This window comes from Neolamprologus brichardi, chromosome 7 (genome assembly GCF_056152115.1).
Source record: "Neolamprologus brichardi isolate AB-2024 chromosome 7, ASM5615211v1, whole genome shotgun sequence".
Lineage (NCBI taxonomy): Eukaryota > Metazoa > Chordata > Actinopteri > Cichliformes > Cichlidae > Neolamprologus > Neolamprologus brichardi.
Genome location: NC_142110.1, coordinates 13,914,230 through 13,936,079, shown reverse-complemented (window position 1 = coordinate 13,936,079; position 21,850 = coordinate 13,914,230). Strand labels below are relative to the sequence as shown.

At 37.1% G+C, this 21,850-nt stretch overlaps 2 protein-coding genes across 3 annotated transcripts; one reads left to right on the top strand and one right to left on the bottom strand.

Moving 5' to 3' along the window:
* Nucleotides 1-264: 264 nt before the first annotated feature.
* Nucleotides 265-12,371, bottom strand: arih1 (ariadne ubiquitin-conjugating enzyme E2 binding protein homolog 1 (Drosophila)). The gene is made up of 14 exons (XM_006789276.3): nt 11,923-12,371; nt 8,638-8,705; nt 8,379-8,526; nt 7,189-7,281; nt 6,302-6,357; nt 4,969-5,035; nt 4,658-4,764; nt 4,522-4,564; nt 4,315-4,386; nt 3,858-3,988; nt 3,453-3,510; nt 2,775-3,035; nt 2,277-2,389; nt 265-2,193 (listed from the first exon to the last, which is right to left on the bottom strand). Exons 1-14 carry the CDS (start codon nt 12,208-12,210, stop codon nt 2,109-2,111), a joined length of 1,590 nt encoding a protein of 529 aa, XP_006789339.1. The 5' UTR covers nt 12,211-12,371; the 3' UTR covers nt 265-2,108.
* Nucleotides 12,372-13,050: 679 nt separating this feature from the next.
* Nucleotides 13,051-21,373, top strand: hexa (hexosaminidase A (alpha polypeptide)). 2 transcript variants are annotated; one of them, XR_004843585.2, is made up of 14 exons: nt 13,051-13,377; nt 13,926-14,030; nt 14,154-14,219; nt 14,598-14,644; nt 14,760-14,870; nt 14,963-15,064; nt 15,297-15,429; nt 15,745-15,925; nt 16,066-16,152; nt 16,237-16,309; nt 17,687-17,861; nt 20,094-20,274; nt 20,510-20,600; nt 20,708-20,815. XR_004843585.2 is itself a non-coding variant. In XM_006789277.3 (14 exons), exons 1-14 carry the CDS (start codon nt 13,116-13,118, stop codon nt 20,988-20,990), a joined length of 1,611 nt encoding a protein of 536 aa, XP_006789340.2. In that variant the 5' UTR covers nt 13,051-13,115; the 3' UTR covers nt 20,991-21,373. The 2 variants fall into 2 exon arrangements, 1 of the variants encoding a protein (XP_006789340.2); XM_006789277.3 differs by lacking the exon at nt 17,687-17,861 and adding an exon at nt 20,927-21,373.
* Nucleotides 21,374-21,850: the final 477 nt, after the last annotated feature.

Genomic DNA, 21,850 nt, shown 5'->3' with positions numbered 1-21,850 from the left:
TTAAAATGACAAAAACAAAACAAAACCACCTGATTGCTATAGAACACTCTGAATAAACTAAAAAAGTTTAAATTATTATTTAAAAGTTATCAAATTAATTCCATGTCATTTTGGAAGACAGTCTGGCAAGGTCTGCAGAACACAACACTGCTTTAAAAAAAAAAAAAGAAGAAAAAAAAAAGGGGGAATTAGTGACTCATGGATGTTAAGGTAATTAAGATGAGAGAAAACCTACTCTAATGACTCACACAGTACTCCAAAAAATTAGATTTGTCATGACATTTATTCAAATAAACAATACAGTTTATAATTTGCTAGGATAAAATAATGCGTTTGAACACATAAGAAGCATTTGGGAAAGAATTCCCCAAAGATCTGAAACTGGGGCAAAGGATGTGTTTCAGTGATGGCTGACACTTTGGTGTCATCTTCAGACTCGTATCACTGCCTGTATAATCGCGTCCCCTCCAGTCAGTCTTTTTGAAGACTGCCATATTTCAGAGAACAGATGAACAAGCATTTACAAGCAGAGAGCTTGACAACCAGAGCAACCACCACATAGAGCAATGCAAAATCTTGAGGGGAACTGACATTTCAATGCCAAAACCTCAACACACGTGCGAAAAAAAAAAAACAACAACAAAAAAAAAACAACCAAAAAATGCAGTCTTTAATGAAAAAGCATAACAGCTTTACAAAACACTCCTACAACCTTTAGAAGTTTGTCCCATCTCCCTCAGCTCCTTAAGGATCACATGTCCATCTGTGTAGCTCAATTAAAGCAATGTTCAGTCTCACTGCAAGGCAAGAGAGCTCCTGAATGGAGATGATGCCACTACCACCTCCATTCCAATATTCCCTGCAAGAGTGATGCAGATGCCTGACCCTGTTTGACAGTGATCGAGCCCAATTAGCAGCAGTGCAACGCCGCGCTGTCAGTACATTCCATTACCCTCTTTCAATTCTCAAGGTGCAAGCTGAGCTTTAAGGAGGGCTACCTCAAGCCACGTCAGGAAAGAGGGGAAAAAAAAAAAAAGGAGTGAATGTCACTCAGTTTGGCTCTTGCAAATAATTAGTAATGTTCTTAAATGTTAAACACCTCTAAAAACAACTAGGGGGGGTACAACAAAAGGTTAGCATAGAGAGACACTGGGCCGGTGCGTTCTACCTCACCTCTGACCTGTAAAACTTTATCCTGCTCCTCTGTGCACTTTCACTGAGTCCTTTATGTGATTACCTGGAAACTAAAGCCAATTCTGTCAGTCTCCATGTTGAGTTACTGGTTAGGTATAACTTAGGACTGCTCTGAAGGGACTGCAGATGACAGGACGAATATCTTATTGCCAAAGACCTCCAAACATCAACAGTCTGTGGAGAGTAGACAGACTCAACCTACATGGCAAAAGCACGGTAAAGAATAAATATTTGAAAATTATGCAAACACGTGCCACTCTTGCTCTTGAACTTCCATGCATATGGACTATTTACAAATTGAAAAATACAGACTCGCTATTTTGTTCTTTTTATGTTTTTTTTTTCTTCCTTTTTTTCCCCCCTGAAATGTCTTTGCCCCTTTGCAATCAGCCTATCAACATTCAGCCACTCAGACAAGGATCTTTACCACATATTGCAGACATTGCAGACATGGCCAGGACAATTAAAGCTGTGTTGAAAACATTTTCACACTGATGGGAAAACAAAAGTCAAAATCAAAACAGAGTAAAAGATTCACAAGCAAAAAAAAAACAAAACAAAAACAAAACAACACAAAAAAAAAAAAAAAAAAAAAAAAACATGAGGAAAACAAGTTCAGGGGAGGTATTACAATACAAGCCAAGAGGATGTATTTGTTTAATATGGATCTTCTGCTTGTTCAACCCTCCACTCTGTTGCTAACAATACTGTAGTACACTTTTTTTATTACTCTACCCTTTATTTAAATATAATTTACTTTGAAGATTTTGTTAAACAAATCCAGAAAAAAAATGATGCAAAAGTGGTTGGTTTGCCAAAGGAGAGGCGGCAGAAGGCCTGTGCTGCCCTGTTAAATTGCATCAGCGCTCTAGTTTGTCAAGATACTCAAGAGTCCGTTGCATTGGGACGTGTTCTCAATCCTCAATGTACTCCCACAGGTCCTTCTCATAGCCTTCATGCACGTGCTGTAGCAGCACTCTTCGCCTGCTCTCACAGTATCTACAGACACAGGACAAATTTTAAGCTCCAAAACACACAAAGTCAGCCATGGCATGCACCAGTACAGTTCTTCCTTCACTGACCTGTACTTGTCTTGTACTTTTTGCTTGATGTCCTGCAAGGAATCCTGGGAGATGTCCCTCTCTAGGTAGCCTGACAGCACCTCGGTGGCATTTTCCAGGTCTGCCTGGTTGTTCTGATGAGTGATAATTGCATTATAATCAGATAAGCAACGTTCCACTATACAATAGAGTTAAAGGAACAAATGTCTAATCTATGAGAATTTCTAATAAAGTAGTTAAAAAACAAAACAAAAAACAGCTCTTCAGCACTTAGTTCATCCATGAAGATAAAAACTGTGTGAATGAAAGAGGGGGAGAGACGAACACAGCTTCCACAAAAGTCGAAAGCTAAAAGGTGTTACATCTGGGGTTGGTGAGGTGTCCAGTTTTGTTCGTATGCCATGTTGGATTCATTCATGCCCGCTGCAAATAATACCAAAATTTTCCAGCACGATAGTAAATATCTCATATAAAAAAGGTACAATCACACTAGTGTATCTGAGCCAAAAACTGCCCTACCTCAAAAATAATGGACTGGTTGTTCTTCTTGAGGTAGAAGGCGAAGACATAAGTGAACATGAGTGTGGAGCGGCACTGGCACAGCACATCCACAGCCTTCTTCAGAAACTGCACCTCAATCCAGGACATGTTGTGCTGCTGCATTTCCTCCATCTTCTGCTTGACCTGAGCATAGAGCTTGTGCTCAAAGCGCAGACTCTGCATGTGGTTCATGTAGCGGTTGCAGTAGAACAGGTACCTCTGCAAGGCTGCCCTGGAGCGCTGCACACACACATACACACACAGCATGGACTTCCTTTATTGTGAGCACGCTCATCTTTACTTATAATAGACTGTCACTCTACTTTCTCGCTGGGCACTGGAATATCAGAGACATACTGAAATGTCTCAACTGTTTGTCAGGTCTTAATCATCATGTAATTATCAGCAATTCCTTATAAAACGATATCCAATATACAGATATATTTTAGTTGCAGTTACTGTAAACTATAGAAATGTCACGTTATTTATTTAATCATGATTTTTTCCCCTTCAAGAATAACTGTAATTCATTTTTAGATGTAAGCGTTAACTGGAACATAAACCATGCTTGGTACAACAGATGAGGCTACTTGAGTTTATACATATGGCAAATAGAATAACGTACAAAAATTTTGAAGCTTCAATATAACTGATTACCTCTTGAGCATCTCTGGCTGCCTTGGCATCATCTTCATTGTAGCGGTTGCAGTTGTACCTGAAATATTAAAAATATATAACTGAGATGAAAAGAGTAATGTTCTTCTCTCTGATAAGCTATACTATGTGTGTTTAAGGTGGTCAAATTCACATTCATATGGTACTCTAACACAGAAAATCTGAATTTTAATCTCTACATCTTTTAGGGCCAAAAAACCCAAACAAGTGATGATGGAGGAAGTAAGAAACCTGAGCTGTCATTTAAGTGTAGCGAAAAACAACAACAACAACAACAACAACAACAACAAAAAAAGGTGGAAAAAAGTCATCCCCTGTTCTGACATTTCCAGCAGACACTAAAACAAAAGACTCTACATAACAAGCATGTGAGCTAGTGATTCTCACCAGGCTGAGCCGTGTGGTTCCCATGGACCCAGACAGACCCAGCAGAACTCAGCTTTGCAGTTCTGGTTTCGACAAACCATATGATTGCAGCCACCATCTTTCTCAATGGTCACGTGGCATTTTGGACATTCCTGTGAATGAAATTACATTAATTTTATTTAAAAACAGTAATTCAAGGAAATGATTCATGCTATAGACTGAGAAAAAGGCTGCAGAAACAAATGAAGCAACAATGGGCAAGGCCCTGTAAAACTATCATTCACAGCTATGCACTGATGACTGTAAACATTAATTGTCAACAACTGTCAGGTCTGTAAGGTGTGCACACTTTATGACAGGTTATCAGCACACAAATACGTGACAAAAATATAGGGACTTCAACATTGTGTAATCTTATTTAAACGTAATACATAACACAAAACTAGATGAGAGAAAAAAAACAACTCAGAATCCACACCTTGGTATTTGCTGCAATCCAGTTTGAAGTTTCACTGTCATCATCACATTTTTTAATCCATTTTCTCAGCCACTGCAAACACGTTAAAATAGAAGAAGGAAATGGATTCATGTATTGAATGCTAATCTTAATATTTTTCTTAAAAAGAAGCTGAATCCAAAGCATAATTTTTCTCTAAGGTAAGAAAATAATCTCCATTTCGCTCACCTTACACTTCACAGGATCATGCCAATTTTCTCCACAGTTGAAGCTGAAACAAAGGGAGCAATATCAAACACATTATTCAAAAACTGCAAATAAATTTACAAGAAAGGTTTTAAAATAATAAAAAATTCTCTCTTACCAGAACTGGCGTCCACACTTGCACCTCACTGGCTTGGCATCTGGGTACTGGACTTTGACAACATGATGGCAGTCTGGTGCAGGGCACCACTTTAACAGTCGATTGCACTAAAATGAGTAATGAGACAAATTTGACTCAGAGGGGAGAAATAAGATTTTTTGCTTTTCAAAGTAGTACACATATTCAGATTCACAAGACTTTATTTATCCCCAAGGGGCAATTAAGAGACAACCCAGCAGCTCACATTACTGATCAAAGTTTAATATTCAAGCTTGAAATACTGTCAAGAAGAAGAAAAAAAGATCTCTTACCTCTACAAAACTATTTGTAATTAAATGCTGGTACTTCAACTTCACTTTTGAATCTGTTATGAGGCGCCTGTGGAAGCAGTCAAATAATCTATTAGCCATCATTACAAAACATGGGTGAGATCATCAAAAGATAGCATATTTTCTTGAGTAACGCTAAGTATTACTGTAAGCTGACATGTGAATATTATCTCATTATGAAGCAACATTCCGAAATAGAAAAGTACAAGTTCATATGCAAACTCTATTTGAATGCATGGCCTAAACTGATTACTGAAAATACAGTAAGGTCTCTTGGTAGCTGGTAATATCAGAATGTAGGTTAAGACAATTACTGTCAGCTTAAGAGCTGGTACAAGAGATTAGCGTCCGTGCTTATTCAGGTATATTTCTTTGGACTTTACACTGAACATGAACACTGAAAAACACAAAAAGGGTCAACTTCAAAGCCTTGTACTGATAGGTTTCTTTTACAAGGCAAAACAACAGGTAGAAATCCTTTTAACATATGGTTTCTATTCATACCAATATGGTAAAAATAAAAAGGAATCAATAAAGGATGTCTATATGGATTTAACTATATGACTGAAATGTATGTATTTATAACTTTTACAAGCTTCTGGCTACAACTGCAAAATTAAACAGAATGTATTACATGAAATAAAAAAAAAAAAGACTACAGTAGCTGTGAGAAGGGGAAGTGCTCTGACTGCATGAAGAGGACTATGGGAAACACTCCCTTGCTCTGACCACAGTAAATCCTTTTTTTCATGAGTTCTAATGACAATTTCAAATTATATCGAATATATATATATATGTGTATATATATATATATATATATGTGTATATATATATATATATATATGTGTATATATATATATATATATATATATATATGTGTATATATATATATATATATATATATGTGTATATATATATATATGTATATATATATATATATATATATATATATATATATATATATATATATATATATATATATATATATATATATATATATATATCCCATCCATCCATCCATCCGCTTCCGCTTATCCTTTTCAGGGTCGCGGGGGGTGCTGGAGCCTATCCCAGCTGTCATAGAGCGAGAGGCAGGGTACACCCTGGACAGGTCGCCAGTCTGTCGCAGGGCTAACACACAGGGACAGACAACCATTCACACTCACATTCATTCGCACATTCACACCTAGTGACAATTTGGATTATCCAATTAACCTATCCCCACAAGCTGCATGTCTTTGGTATTGCTATTGCTATTTCATTGAACAATGCCCAATATGTAACAACATAAAAAAATATATGCACAGATACTCACATGACTGTGTTGTCATCAACCAAAATGTCACAGCTATGAGCAGGGCAAGAAATGGTCTGTAAAGGAAACACAGAAGGTAGATAATTAGAGAACCACCTTTTGAAATAGTAAAGGCAGTGTCAAATAGCACCCTCTTCAATTGTTTTTGGTGGATCACAGCGGTAAAGAAGAGGAAGAGCAGCTGCCCTTTCTGATTTAACTTTTTTAGGCTTGCCCTGTGACAGTTACAAGAACACAAACTCTGTCTAAATGTCAAGTGAAGACAATGAAACCCCCAAAATTACAGCCACTGTGTCATTCTTTGAAAGTCTATCTGCGTTACATGTATAAATTAAAAGGAGTGTATGGATGCGTGTCAATGACTGAATAGAATAGCTAACGTAGAACTCGTCACAGCTTTTCAAAGTACTGAAAAATTGCAAAAGAGCAAGAAGACCAAACGACTCATCATGGGAGGGTCTGAAATTCTTAAACTAACATGAACAATTCAAATTATTGCAAAGATACAAAGAAAGAAATGTTGATGTTGCAGACATGAAATACTTCCAAGCAGAGGTGCTGACGCATGGTGTAACAAACAGAGAACAACAGCGTTGAACTGAACACACTATCCCACTGTCATGGATATACAGTTCAGCTTTTTGAGTTAGGATTACACTGATATCCAATCCTAATATCAAATGAGTTGATCTGTAAATTATACTGGTTGGATAGTGGCTACTAGTATCTGTATGTGCACATAGGCTGATAAGCGAGAAGGTAGACGAGAACTGCTGAGGACTTTTGGTGCCCTCTTACTGTTGATTAAGAGAAAATGGACATTGCCACTTGTTGCATAAAGTCACAAGTTCTATTCTAAATAAATCTTAAAATTTTGAAGTAGATACCTGTCCCATTCCTTCTTCAATTATTTTGGTCGTCAGATAATCTCCCCAACACTGCATGCAGAACTTGTGTCCACACTCCAGGCCTGTAAAATACTGTTAAACAAACAGTATCAACAAAAAGCTGATAGTTTATAATTTGGAATGAAACACACAAGGTATCAAAAAATTAGTAACCAGGTAGGAAAGGCCTTCAGAGGCCAGTGAAAACCCTTCTAAGAAAAACATCACCTGGATTTTACACACTGTTTTAACAACCTGATTGAAATAACACTGAAATGTGTGCTCCAAAGGATAATATTCTAAATTCAGACAGTTATGGTAATCCATAGTTCTGACATCCCATCATCATAACTGAAGAACTAAACATGATGATGTGTGCCTTTTATTTACGGATCCATTTTCACCTTAACATTAAACCCTTTCCACCCAGGAGGTTCCTTTACCAGTTTTTTTAAAACACCAAGCACCTCTGTTTTGAGAAGACTGCAATGTGCACTGCATTAAATAAAGCAGTGGCTGGTATAACTGGTATAAAATAAATTTGGCATACAATATGTTTTTGGGAATTTCTTAGAATCCATTCAACAAAAGAAATGTAACAGACAAGTGACATTTATGTTATTGAACAGCTTTATATTCAAAGAACAATTCTTTTATTAATATTGTTATTGGAGGACAGTTTTTATAAAACAGCTACTGAGTCCTTATCTATAGCTTTGATCAGAGAGATGTAAAAATGTAATTTGTTTTTCCACCCTTGTATTTTTAATGTCACTCTGGCCTGATGACAGAGTCACCAAATCCAAGGTTGTTCATGGGGAGGAGCTATTACTGAATAAATGTGGCTGAAAAAAAATGCTATTGTATGGGGGGGATAAGTTTGTATCTGTTTATAAAGATCTTATAACATGTATAAGAAACCAAAATCCTAGCAATTTATTTTCTTAGCTGTTGTAACCACCTTTTGTTATGTTAAATGACTTTTAGCAAAGCTTTTAACTAGTCTTTAAAATATAAAAAATAAAACGGGTTTCCCCATTTGTAACAAAACAGGATTACAATGTCCCTGCCTCTGATGATGCTCTCCTGTTGTTTCTCCGCTTGCATTACAAAAGTTAAAGTGTGCATTAAATTGCCTGACAACACGTTAAGATAGTGGAGCTCCATGTTAGTGTCATTATGTGACTCACAGAGTTGGGGAAGTTCAGATAGCAGATCTGACATGGCATGTCCTGTGCCGATGATCTAGTGTTGATTGGAGGACGTATTCGGGGCTTCTTACTCGGGTTAATGACATGACACTCAGAGAAAAGCTTGTCCAGATTACCATCAAAATACCTGAATAGATTGAAATAAAATAAGCTTTTAGATACGCTCTGCTATGAACCTTTTGGTTGACACTTGTCAGGAAGTTAAAAGTGGCCAAGAATGTAATTCAGAATTTCTTACCTTTCCATGAGCTTTTCTTTATCCCAGTTGAAGTGACTGAGAAGAATGCGTGTTATTGTTGCAGGATTCTAAAGGAACAAGAAATAGTTTGTGAGAAACTTGATTTTTACTTGCAACTTCTACTAGTTTCAATGAGCTAGAGGATCCAACGGTTGTAATGGCTTTCAGGCCTTTTCAGCTTTTAAAGCCTGATTAAAGATAAGTACTGAATTAGGAAGGTAAAGGTAATATATTCTATGGCAGGACATTAAACTATTTTGCACATTAGAAATAGGGTTAGAAAACATAAGCAAGTTATCATATTTGATCTTGCTGTTCACCCATGTACATCAGTGAATGGACATAAAAACAGCTTCCCATTACACTAAATACAACACAAAGCAACTACAGCTTTACAAGTTACCACAAAATTAAATCATCACAATCTAAGGCCATAATAATAGACCATATATTTAGAAAAGTTTGTATTCATTACAGCTATTCAATGAAGCACACTCAGGCACTTATTCCTTTCTTATAACCACAGTAGCTGTTAAAGACAGACAGACACAACTGAGACAGTTTTTATTTTTTAAATAAACAGAAGGTTTTAGTCTTTAGAAGTCTGTATGCATATTACACTGGATGAAGCCAAATGTGGCACTTATGTCCCACTGATGTGACAATTGTGATTTCTGATGACTCAAACTAATAAATACCCTACAAAATGGATTTAATCATCATGCTTGATCATATATATCCAGTCCCATTTATGGCTTAATATAAGGACTTTCTGTCCAAATTGCAGTTAGAGAGCCATAGATGTATAAACACCTATAAAAGTACTGTTTTTGTAGATCTTTTGCCTGGGGGGAAATAAAATAAAAATAAAATTTCTAGGCTACTGAAGCCTACACATTGATATGAAAGTGTTTTAAGTTGGGTAAAGAAAGGATGCAAGGATTCACCCACCAGAAAGAAGCTCTAGTCAGAGCCAAAGCAAAATCACCTCCATATCTGATGGAATTATGTTGCTAAATGTGTTCTTACCCACCCAAGAACTATATCATTTTTAGGAGCTGTCCAGAAACACGTTTACATTTCTTCCAAATAAAGTAATGCTAACTCACACCCTTGTCGGTAAATGGACCAGTCATGCTTTTGGCCATGTCACTCCCCACAAAGGCCTTTCAGAACCAGGAAAACCACTGGCTTACACCATCATTCTGAAAATACTTTGGAATTATAAAGCGTGTCAGGTTCAGAAACAGGTAGTATACACATAGTTTGTTTGTTGTATTCTAAATGTGTAACAGGTATCTCACAAACTATCTGAAAATGTGGATGATGGTGTAACAGTAGCATAAAATGGACTATGTCCAGTGCCAAGGCTGTACAGTTTAGGGAAAGCACTAGGGATGATGAGGAACCTCTCTCCATGTACCTGTTAATACAAATATTTCTTATTATACTCCATTTACTATAGTTCAGGGATTAGAATAACTCTGTATTCTAAGACACAATAATACTTAATTTTGACTACATCTTTAGTGATAATGTGAAATTACTGTAAGGTACTAAATAGTGTTTAACCCAAGTTACAAACTGCTCTTTAAAAATGGGGAAAGCTATACTCCCAAACTATCCATATAACACATAATAATTAGTTGTTTGGCAAATATCTGTGAGATTAAGGAGACCACATGTATATGTTGCACATATGTGTGTCAAATATAAAGAAGTGAACAAAAATTAGTGTATTGTCTCCCTAGCCCAATGCCCATTTTGCAATTTCAAAGAAAGTGGTCCAGGTTTGTACCAAATCCCACCTAACCATGTAATGGACTGTTCATTTGCCCAGAAAAACAGCCCTGCTTGTATATCTCTACTTTGGTGCTCACCTTGGAGGAATAATAAAGTCAGGATACACCTTGAGAAACAAAAATCATAACATTGGAAAGGAGTGACAACATATTTACTATGTTCTGACTGTATTATGTACACCTAGCTAACACTAACACACCCTAAAACAGATATGCAAAACATACAACAATGATGATGGTATCTTTTAGAAGGGCACTGATTCAATTTTACACTTCCTTTAGCTGTTATTCTTTGTGGTTCCATTGCAAAATGTTCTTTTAATTTATCTAACCACGTTGATATGAATGGGTTGGTCAAAAGATTAGTAGTACTTCTCAGTACCGATGACTAAAGTTGATGTAAACTTGACCACTATGAAGCCAATGCATGTTAATAAAGTCCTGGCTTTTTGAAGCACATTCTACATCGAAAACTTCATATCAGAAGGTCTATGTATGGATTAACTTTAAAAGGCATTTGTTGGTGCTGCAAAACCCCGAAAATTTAATAATTAAACATAAACAATATTTAACGGGGATAAAATCACCGTGTTACTCGTTTTTGCTGTAGAAAAGAAACTGCCATGCGGCCATAGGATAGAAAAATAATATGTATCATTATTGGCCAATTTTAATTTTTAGGCTTGTTTATATAGAAATCAACACAAAACTCCAACGCATTTTCTCAGATACCAAACTGGATGCTGAGTTATCAAGATCATTTCCATTTTATTCTGAGCTCAAGTGAAGCTCTGTGAAAGGAAATGGAGGCCCAGGTTAACGCTAGCTTAAAGCGAAGAGCTTCCCCCAATTTCTTCATAAATTTCATTGAAAGCTATCGCAAAATGTAACTTTTTATGTTATTGGTAAAAAATGAAATTATCATAACCCGTTCTTTTACATAAGCGTAACTAAGCTAGCATCCCACTTGCTAACTTACCGCTGGCCAAGCCTTTGGGTCCAACGTTAAAATAACACTAAACGCAAGGTTTAGCTTTAGAAATGCAGAATTTCTGAAAAACCAAGTTTCAGTTAACTGCTCAACGCACACTATCTGTCGTCTAACAGGAGCTGGCACTTAACGCCATCCTGGTCTAGAGCTTTTGCTGTAAGATGCTAGGTAGCCAGCAAGCTAACATTAGCTTAGCAAGCGTTGCTGCCAACTTAGGGATGGGACTACTTCCTGGATGAAAAGTCCTAATGGAAATTTTTACCTTCACATATATAGGAAAAATTTTCATGTCTTCATTTTAACTACCAAGTTCCATAGTGCCATTATCATATATATATGTAAGTTTAGTTTTCTATAAATCTCATCATTGTTCTTAAACTGTCAACTATAACAAGTATACTACTGGAAGGCTAATGGTTTAGCTAATATCCACGGCCTGTTTTTACGCTAGGACCCCGATCTTTCCTGATGCTGTCATACCAAAATACCTACCTGGATGACCTCGTTGACCTCCCTAATACACTCGACCATATGCTGGAGGATCTGCTCGGCAGTCAAAACTTCGAAACGGTAGTCTTCCTCCTCTTCCTCGCCCGGGCCGTGGCCCCCTCCGCCAGTCTCACCGCACTCATCTCGCTCCCCGCCGGCCACCACGGGATCGACCAACTCCACCTCCCCGAGCTCCAGGGTGTCGTCGTCGGGTTCCTCTTCATTGCTGTCCTCGCTACATTCCTCCTCGTCTTCGTCGTATTCATAGTTATAACCCTCGTCTGAGTCCATTCCTAGCGCGGTTATCAGCAAGTGACAAGCACACCTAAAGGTCTATAGCGTATGAAACGTTGATCCGAGCCCGTTTTTCAGCTGCGGCGAAAATAACAACAAAACGTCGCCGCTGCTGCTAAGCCAACAAAGAGACACAGCGTCACCAACTGACGACTGCCTTACGTCAGACAAGCAGGACAAGAACGGATGTAAAAAACATTTAATATAACAAACTTTTACTTTAACCTAAGTGTTTATAAAACAACAACAACAACTAAATCAAATAAGTACGAATTTGGAAAATTTCCATCTATAATTAAAGCGTCACATCAAATGCAAATGTAAAATACTTTCGTTCTCATAAATGAAGGCTAGTAACAGAAAAAAAGATATAACGTGAGTTGCCTATAATTTTAAGCAGTGATTGCGTGTGTGTGTGTTTTATATACCAAAACAGAGTTATAATAGTTCGGTCTTTAAAAAAAACAATTCTGTATTTTTTTTATTATCATCATTTTTTTGTTGAATGAGTTTCGTGAGTGAGTTCGGTCATTTCCCTTTACTTTTGATTTAATACATTCGATTTAATAAAATTAATTTTATATATATATATATATATATATATATATATATATATATATATATATATATATATATATATATATATATATATATATATATATCTCAACTAAAACTAAAAGCATTTCCTGTAAATTTAAAATTTATTTAAACTACAGTGACCTTGGTGCAGGTCTTACCAAATAAAATAGTGTTTAAATAAAAATAATGTTTACTTATATTTTCCGGAAGACGAACTTGACTTATTAACTCGCTGGCCGCAGTCATGTGATTGCATTCATCTAAGCACATGACAGGTATCGTTTTGACGATGCAGTTAGCGCTAGTGAAGAGCGAGGGAAGTCATGTCTGTAGTAACGTCTGGACGATACACTTTTCCCAACTATAATTTGGTGTTTTTTATTTTCCTCCAGCTTGGGCTGCACTCAGTTGAGGGAGTATGGCCTTTACCGCAATCTATTACCTCCTCACCGGAGCGATACCCTCTGAATCCCCAGGCTTTCTACTTTACTTACGGAAGTCAATCAGCTGCACAGGAGGGCTGCTCTGTTCTGGATGAAGCATTTAAGAGATACTTTTCTCTTGTTTTTCCAGACTACTCATCTGGTAGGTTTTATAGTGAGGTGAAATTCTTAAAATGCAAAAACGAAGTAAGATTTAAAGTCTTGCTTAACTTGAAAGTTGTAGTTGTTCAGTCAGACTGTTTAGATATATATTCGAAAAACACTAAGGATATGAAATAGCCTATAAAAACTAACTTTTTGTGAAAGTCTAATCTGGACACTATTAGTAGATGGTTTATGGTTTATAATGCCAATTGGCATTATAACACGTTTAAAACATGATTGTAAACGCACAATAAACAGAGCAAAGTGCTCACGTGGCTTCAATGTTGTTTGTCATGCTGGCTTTTAAAACAGATCAATGGTCATTGTACAGACAACAGGTGAAGGTAGTCAGCCAGCACGGGCATACCAACTGAAAATAACCTCACAATAACAATGGACGAGAGTAGCACAGCTTTGTTTTTGTGTTTTCAGAAACAAACACAAGAACAACAGCTCCTAGGGAAAAAAATCAGTGTGCAATGTGCTTAAAGTGCAAGTTCACTTCTGCAAATACTGTGGTAATGGTTTAATATTTATCACCACCAGGTTATGGTTTTCTGCGATTCAGTGTGGATAAACCATTTACTGTCCAAGTAAGTGTTGGCCGCGATGATTGCGACAGCTACCCAGATGAAGACTCTTCTGAGCAATGTAAGTACAAACCGCTGATGCCCATTGATTAGAGCAAGTAACACTGTTTTGTAATGAATTTAATCACCATAATACTATATAGAGATTGACAAAATATCATAATTTCTCCTGTTTGTGTTCCAGACACTCTGAGCGTCTCTGCTGGACAAGCATCTCTGAAGGCAGAAACTGTGTGGGGTGCTCTAAGAGGTGATTATAGCATATGTAAAATATATCTGAAGAGCATTGGTAATTAAACAAACATGTTAACCACCACCTTAAGCTGGCAAAGTATGTCAAAGCTTGATGAGTTGTAGCAGATTTCTTGTTCTACTACATATTGAGTAAGTAGCCTGTCAGGTTGTGCTATGTATTTCCAGTTTTTTTTTTAACTCATCTGACTCAACCGATGCAACACTTCATATGGCACACACAGACACCTTCTTTATAGTTTTACTCAGTAGAATTTCAAGTAGGCCTACTGCATGTGGATTTATAAAGTAGGGAAATTCCAACATTTTGTCAACCTCATCTATCGTGTATAACAAATTGCTGATTATGTACTGTACACCCTCTGTTTAAGCACAGGTCTGGAAACCTTCAGTCAGTTGGTTTATCAAGAGGATTTTGGCTCAGTAAGTCGCAGTTTTTCCAAATGCACAAACTAACAACAAGGCCTCTGGAGTAATCACGTTTCAAATATGTGTATAATTAATATTTTTCCCTTTTTTCTGTTTGTTTTTAATTTAGTATTATGTGAACAAGACTGAGATTGAAGACTTCCCCCGCTTTCAGTTCAGAGGGATTTTATTGGACACTTCACGTCATTATTTACCACTGCAGGCCATTTTAAAAACCCTGGTAATAATCAGACGACACAATCGAAACTTCAGCCTTCTGTTTGATTCACTGTATTTATTATAAGCTGTATTGACATACATGTTTTCTGTTAGGATGCGATGGCCTTCAGTAAGTTCAATGTGTTTCATTGGCACATTGTCGATGACCCCTCCTTCCCTTATCAGAGCCGCACCTTTCCGGACCTGTCTGCTAAGGTTTGTTGATATTCTTCCTTGAGGCACTTACGTAAGTCCTATCATATGATCCTCACTGTAACTATGCACATTCATTACAATTTGCCTTGCAAAAAATATCCTAATTTTATAAGGTGTTCTTGGCTATTTTATCCCAGAAATCTAAGTAGGTTTAATGCATATAGACTCATGAGATAGGAAATGGCTGAAAAATAGCATCCACTCTGAACAGCGACTTCTGGCTCTTATTCAGGGGGCTTTCCATCCGATGACTCACATCTACACGCAGTCAGATGTAAGAAGGGTGATCTCATTTGCCAGAATGCGGGGAATAAGAGTCCTTCCTGAGTTTGATTCACCAGGCCACACTCAGTCTTGGGGAAAAGGTAAAAATTCAGTTAAACTCCCAACATCCAGTAAGTGACATTAATAATAAACAGTTTAGTCCAAATGATTTCAGCATTTTGATCTATAGAAGAAAAAGTACTTGGCATGATGTCTAGTTAAGGCTCAGTAGGAATAATTTCTGCCAAATCTGCAAGTCAAGACTATAAATGGCAATATAATATGTAGCGAAGGCTGACTTACTGGTTATGTGGTTACATCAGTGGAACAAATTGTCTGCTCTCGATAGAAAATGCAAAAAAATGTATTTGAAGGATATGACTGAGTCAAATTAATTATTTACAATTATTTCTCAGGGCAGTCTGACCTGTTGACTCCCTGCTACAGTGGGAGCAGCCCTTCTGGTACTTTTGGTCCTGTTAATCCAATATTGCCCTCCACTTACAAGTTCATGGCAACACTATTTAAGGAAGTGTCTTCGGTGTTTCCTGATTCCTATATCCACTTAGGAGGAGATGAGGTTAACTTTTCCTGCTGGTAGGTTAAAATGTAACTATCATTTACACGTCGGCTGATTGTTAACAATTTCAAATAAGTTTTTCTGATTTTTGATAATTAAATAAAAGAGAGTTTATGACAATTTTACATAAACAATGAACACATTTTTTTTTCTGTAGGAAATCCAACCCTGATGTCCGAGCATTCATGATGAAAATGGGATTTGGAGCAGACTTCACCAAACTGGAAGCTTACTACATGGAGAAGTAGGTTGTAAAAGGGAAAATACAATGTAGAAGGTTCTGCAAAATACACCAACTGATGCATTCATGTGCTTATCTTTTTTTTAGCATTGTGAACATCACTGTAGCTCTCAACAGAACATCCATTGTGTGGCAGGATGTTTTTGACTATCATGAACGAGTAAGTACGCCCCACCGAAACACTTATATTTCATGATATAAAAAATGTACATTTCCTGCGTTTGTGGTTTTTAGAGGATGTGGTTGGAAGTGCATGATGTTGATTTTAACAAGTACAAATTTTAAATTAAAAAAAAAAGTGAATTTCAATGAATTTTATAATATTTTACCAGGGCAGTACTGTGCAAAAGCCACCCATAATTTATTTATTTTCTGCTAAGAAGATAAGAAATAAGTGCAGTTATGTATATAAATGTTCCTGCACTTAGGCAAGCTTTCTGGTAATTTTTTTAAGTAGTCTTCAGGAATAGTTCTCCAGATTTGAAGGACATTCAAAGCTCTTCATTTTTGTTGTCATTGTCAAGCTAAAAAATGAAGCTGTTGCCAATCAGACGCTTTACAGATGGTATTGCATGCTGGATCAAAATTCTTGCTAATCCTGCTGCTAATGACAAAGTGTCTAAAGATACAATGTAAAATTCTTTGCTGGTTCATCCCTTGGGTGTGTTTCTATCCATGAATAATTCATTGGTAAGTGTTAAATGGCCTAAAAGAAATCCTTGGGTACAAGGATTGGACTGAAATCGAGTGCTAAAGCAGCCAATGCCCAAAGAAAAACTAGCCTGGAGAACTATTGTACAAGACAACCCCTGAAAAATTACAACAAAGTATTGCTCCTTGGAAGCAAAATATGAAGGAATGAGGAGTGGCTCAACATTTTTGCATAGTCCTGTGTCTTTACAGTTTTGTTCTTGGATTATTAATTATAGATATTTTAGAGTGTGTTCAAGTATCTACAGGATCCATGCATATTCTATAAAAATGCACCAGTTTTTTTTGTACTTGTTGTGACACTGTTGGCTCAGTTGCTATTAGCTCTGCAGATGAGTACAGGATGGAAATTGTCACATTAAAACAGAACTGGCTAATTGTGGAAAAAATAAAATCCTCTATTAAGAAGTTCTTCAGATACATTTGATACAAATGTAATTTTACACTCTGCAGGTTTAGTGGTTTGAGCCAGCTAACCAGCAGTTTAAAACAGTTTGTTGACAACATCCATCTGTTCTGATCTGATCTGATCTTTCACCATGGACTGTATACAAACAATGGACGTGAGAGGTCTTAAAAAACACAGCCCATGCACAGTGCCTGAAATCGGCATTCTTTCTAGTGTCCTGAAGGGGGCGAGTCACTTGAGTGCAAAAAGAAAGCTTGTGTTTAGTTTCAGTTGCCAGTTTTAAGCCCAACGTGATACTCGTTAAAACAGCAAGAGTGCAACAGTAAAGACACCTAGCTGTGTCCATTATTTATATACAGTCTATGTATATCATGCTTTCTGTTTATCTGTCTGAGAGCCCAAAGCCTTGTGTTACAGCGCACTTCTCTATCAGTGGTGGAGGTATGGAGAGAGGGCTGTTACCTGTGTGAAGTACGCAGGGTGGTTAAAGCAGGGCTCAGGGTAATTCTAGCCTCTCCATGGTATCTGGACCAGCCCGGACCTACACACAACTGGGCCCGCTACTACACTGTGTGGCCCCTCGCCTTCAAGGGTCAGAATATGAAAACTGTGTGCTGTGCAGAGTTAAAGATTTGCAAGCTGCTGTGTGTGTGTGTGTGTGTTTGTTTGTCTGATATTAATCAACAGATAAAACATGGTTTTACGTAAAATATATATCTATGGATAGCTAAAATTTGGGGACTATTTACATGGTGTACAAAGTGTTACATACATCAGTGTTACTAAGACTGTTCTGTGTCCCAAGACTGTACCTGAAATCATTTTTTTTCCAGGTATTCCAGGTATGAACAAATAATAATAATACAACTTGGTGTGTAAAGAACTTGGACACAGCTACAGAGAGATGTGATTGTTGTGATGCTGCTTACTGCTGAACACACATATAAAAATCCTGCTACTGCCAGCTGCTTTGCCAAAGCAAAAACCCAACAATTGACTCTTTGTTTATCTGGGAGATAATCAAAGAGTTAAGCATATGCATAATGGTGTCTTACCTTTTTTTTAAAGGTCTTGAAAGCATAACCACATGCTTGCTCCTGACCTAATCTGCTGGTAGCCCATTAGAGATTCCACAGCTGCTTCCATCAGACAAGCTTAGCAGAAGAAAATTACAGATACTGTTTATGTTTGGTTCTCCAAGCCATTTAAAAACCATTGTTTTTATACACAAAACTGCTGGAAATTCAAATAAAATCAAATCAATTTTATTTATATAGCACTTTTAAAAACAACAACTGTTGACCAAAGTATTGTACAATAAAATAATCAGATAAAATTTAAAAGGAAAGTAAAATAAAAGATAAGACTAATAATAGTAATAATAATAATAATAAGAATAAAAGAATGACAGACTCATACAGAATTAAAAGCCAAAGAGTAAAATTGGGTCTTTAAATGAGTTTTAAAAGTATCCAGTGTTGGAGAGGTCCTGATATGTAAAGGTAGTTTATTCCACAGTTTCGGAGCAGTCACAGCAAAAGCCCGATCTCCTCTGTGTTTTAATCTAGACCTAGGGACAACTAGAAGCATTTGGTCCGCAGACCTCAAAGATCTCACTGGAGTATAGCAATTTAAAAGATCAGAAAGATATATAGGAGCTAGTTCGTGCAAAGTTTTAAAAACAAGTGTCAAGATCTTAAAATCAATTCGAAAACTTACTGGCATCCAGTGTAGCGAGGTGAGTATAGAGGATATGTGCTCTCGCTTCTGCTTGCCAGTCATTAGCCTTGCCGCGGCATTTTGAACCAGCTGTAGTCGGTCAATAGATGACGAAGTAACACCAGAGTAGAGGCTGTTGTAGAAGTCGAGGCGAGATGAAATAAAGGCATGGATTGCTTTCTCAAAGTCTCTGAAGCAGAGAAATGGCTTCACCTTTGCAAGTAAGCGGAGGTGAAAGAAGCTGGTCTTGATCACATTATTTATCTGTTTATCGAATGTTAAATTACTATAAAAAATCACAAACGGTTTTTTATAATTTTCTAAGGGGCCAAGGTCATAATGGTCACTCAATTCAGCACAGTTTTCTTTATTGTCATTATATAAATATATGAAAAAACTCTTTAAGGGACAGGATGAGCAAGTTAATAGACTTTGTCTTAAATTTAGGGTATAAAAGCAAAGATAAATGTATCTTTGCAAGTACTGAGAAAGATGGGAAATTGTAAAAACATTATACAGATGTTGTTGAGGTTTTTCAAATAATGTCAAGGGAGATAACATGTTAAAAAGAATAAATGCAGCAGTTCAGTATAACAATTCTCCGTGGACAGAGGCTGTATTGAGCACAGTTTGTTGGTAGTAATGTGAGGATAATATGCTGGTGAGATAATTAGTTTAACAGCCGAGACTGTATGCTTTGTCATCAGAGGCAGTTTTGGGATTCTGCAGAAGTTGAGCTTGATGCTTTCCCAGAAAGAAAAGAAAATTCTTGCCAACGTCTTTCACTTTCATCTTGTGCACATGCTTAGGAATAATGGCTCAAGGAAAGTTCAACCCTGGTTGCCAAATGTTGGCTAAATGGGGATTGTCCAGCCTGGGCATTTTTCCAGACATGAATGTGCACTAGATGAGTAACTTTGTGCTCTGGCTTGTGCTTTGAGGATTAGAAATTCTTTGAACTGTGGCTTTTTTTTAATATGTGACTTTTCTAAATGATAAAGTATTTAATACAAACATACTAATCAACTGGATTCAACATACTAAAAGAAACTTGGGCAATATAACACACAAGGAGCACAACAGTTGTTGTTGTTACCCTTCTCAGATTCCCAAGGACACAGTGCTGCACATCTGGAAGGGCCTCCCCGCTTCTTATGCGGCAGAACTCAGCGCTATCACCAAAGCTGGCCACAGGGTCCTGCTCGCTGCACCTTGGTACATCAACCACATTTCCTATGGCCAGGACTGGCGCAACTACTATACCGTGCAGCCTCTGAACTTTTCTGGTGTGTGTTGGCCAAGTAATATAACAAAAATAATACAACCTTGCTCACTTATGTGCTGTCCATGGTGCTTCTCTGGTGGTGGGAGCTATCAGTAAAGATTTCTTATTAGTGAGACCCATTAAAACTCTGACTTGACAAGTTTGACTTGAAGTGGTGTGATAACATTGAACTGTAAATAGCCAATTCTAAAGTATAACATGTTATTAAAGAAAAAGAATCCACATCTTTTTCACAGGTACCGAGGAACAAAAGAAGCTGGTGATAGGGGGTGAAGTTTGCATGTGGGGGGAATACGTAGATGCTACTAATCTGACCCCACGTCTTTGGTAAGAGATTGAAAAGATCCCTGAAATGATCAAACTAGAGAACCTAAGTAGAATGTGCAGCGCATGAGATTAATCAAAATAATGACCGGATGAATCCAAAATCACAGGCCAAGGGCAAGTGCTGCCGCAGAGAGACTGTGGAGCAATGAGAAGCAGACCTCTGACGTGGACAAGGCGTTTCCTCGATTGCAGGACTTTCGTTGCGAACTCTTGAGGTACTTTAGCTTTTCTGATAATGCACATGGCATACCTCAACACATCACCGCACTCTTTTTTATGAGGTCTGCTTAATATACACCGATGCTTCTGTTTCACTTCGTTTGCAGGCGGGGTATCCAGGCAGAGCCTCTCTTTGTTGGACACTGCAAACACGAGTACCAAGGTGTTTGATTATAATGGACCCTGTGGCATTTTTGAGCATTTGAATCGATTAACTTCCGAGGTGTAACTGGAAGTAATTTTAAAAAAAAATGGAATGGAATTTCAAGAGGTGTAAATTCTTCAAAAAGAAATTTTCTCTGCTTTTAAGTCCAATTTACACTTGTGCTTTCTCAGGGATTTTCCTCTTTGTATTGCAACTGCTGTTTTTTAATTTTACATTTGATTTGATACATTTATATCATGTAGTGATCATATGTAATAAATGTGAAAGTTTACCTACATTATATGAGATGATTACAAAATATACAAATCAGTTGTGTTTGAGTGGCACACGCCAGTATGATGTAGCTTGCTCTCTTTTCCATTAAAATGTAATAAAAATTATAATAAAGTCACATTGCTGTGTAGACTTTTATCAAAATTAAAATTCATCTGGATGTAGCTTTTTCAGTGGGAGAAACGTTTTGTCTGAAAAACGCTACGTCCAGATGAACAGAATCAACTTTGTGGGATTTCTATACCTGGATGATTGAGCATCTAGATGGTTTTTTAATTATTATTAGAATAATACCTGAGACAACAGTTTGTTTCAGGTATAGAACACATGATCGTCTCATCCCAGGCAACTGATTTAAACTTAGAACCCTATTTTATAACTAGATTAATGTTACAAATGAAGCTAACTGCACACCACCCTCAGGAAGCAACCCAAACAAAAGAAGACACAATTCTGTGGAAGGAAGAGTTTCCTCCAAACCTTGCTGATATTGGACACAGACCCCTGCACATTCTATCACTGTTTATTTAAAAAATAAACAGAAAAACCACCACAGTTTACTAGCCAATGAAAATAATCTCGGGTTTATTTG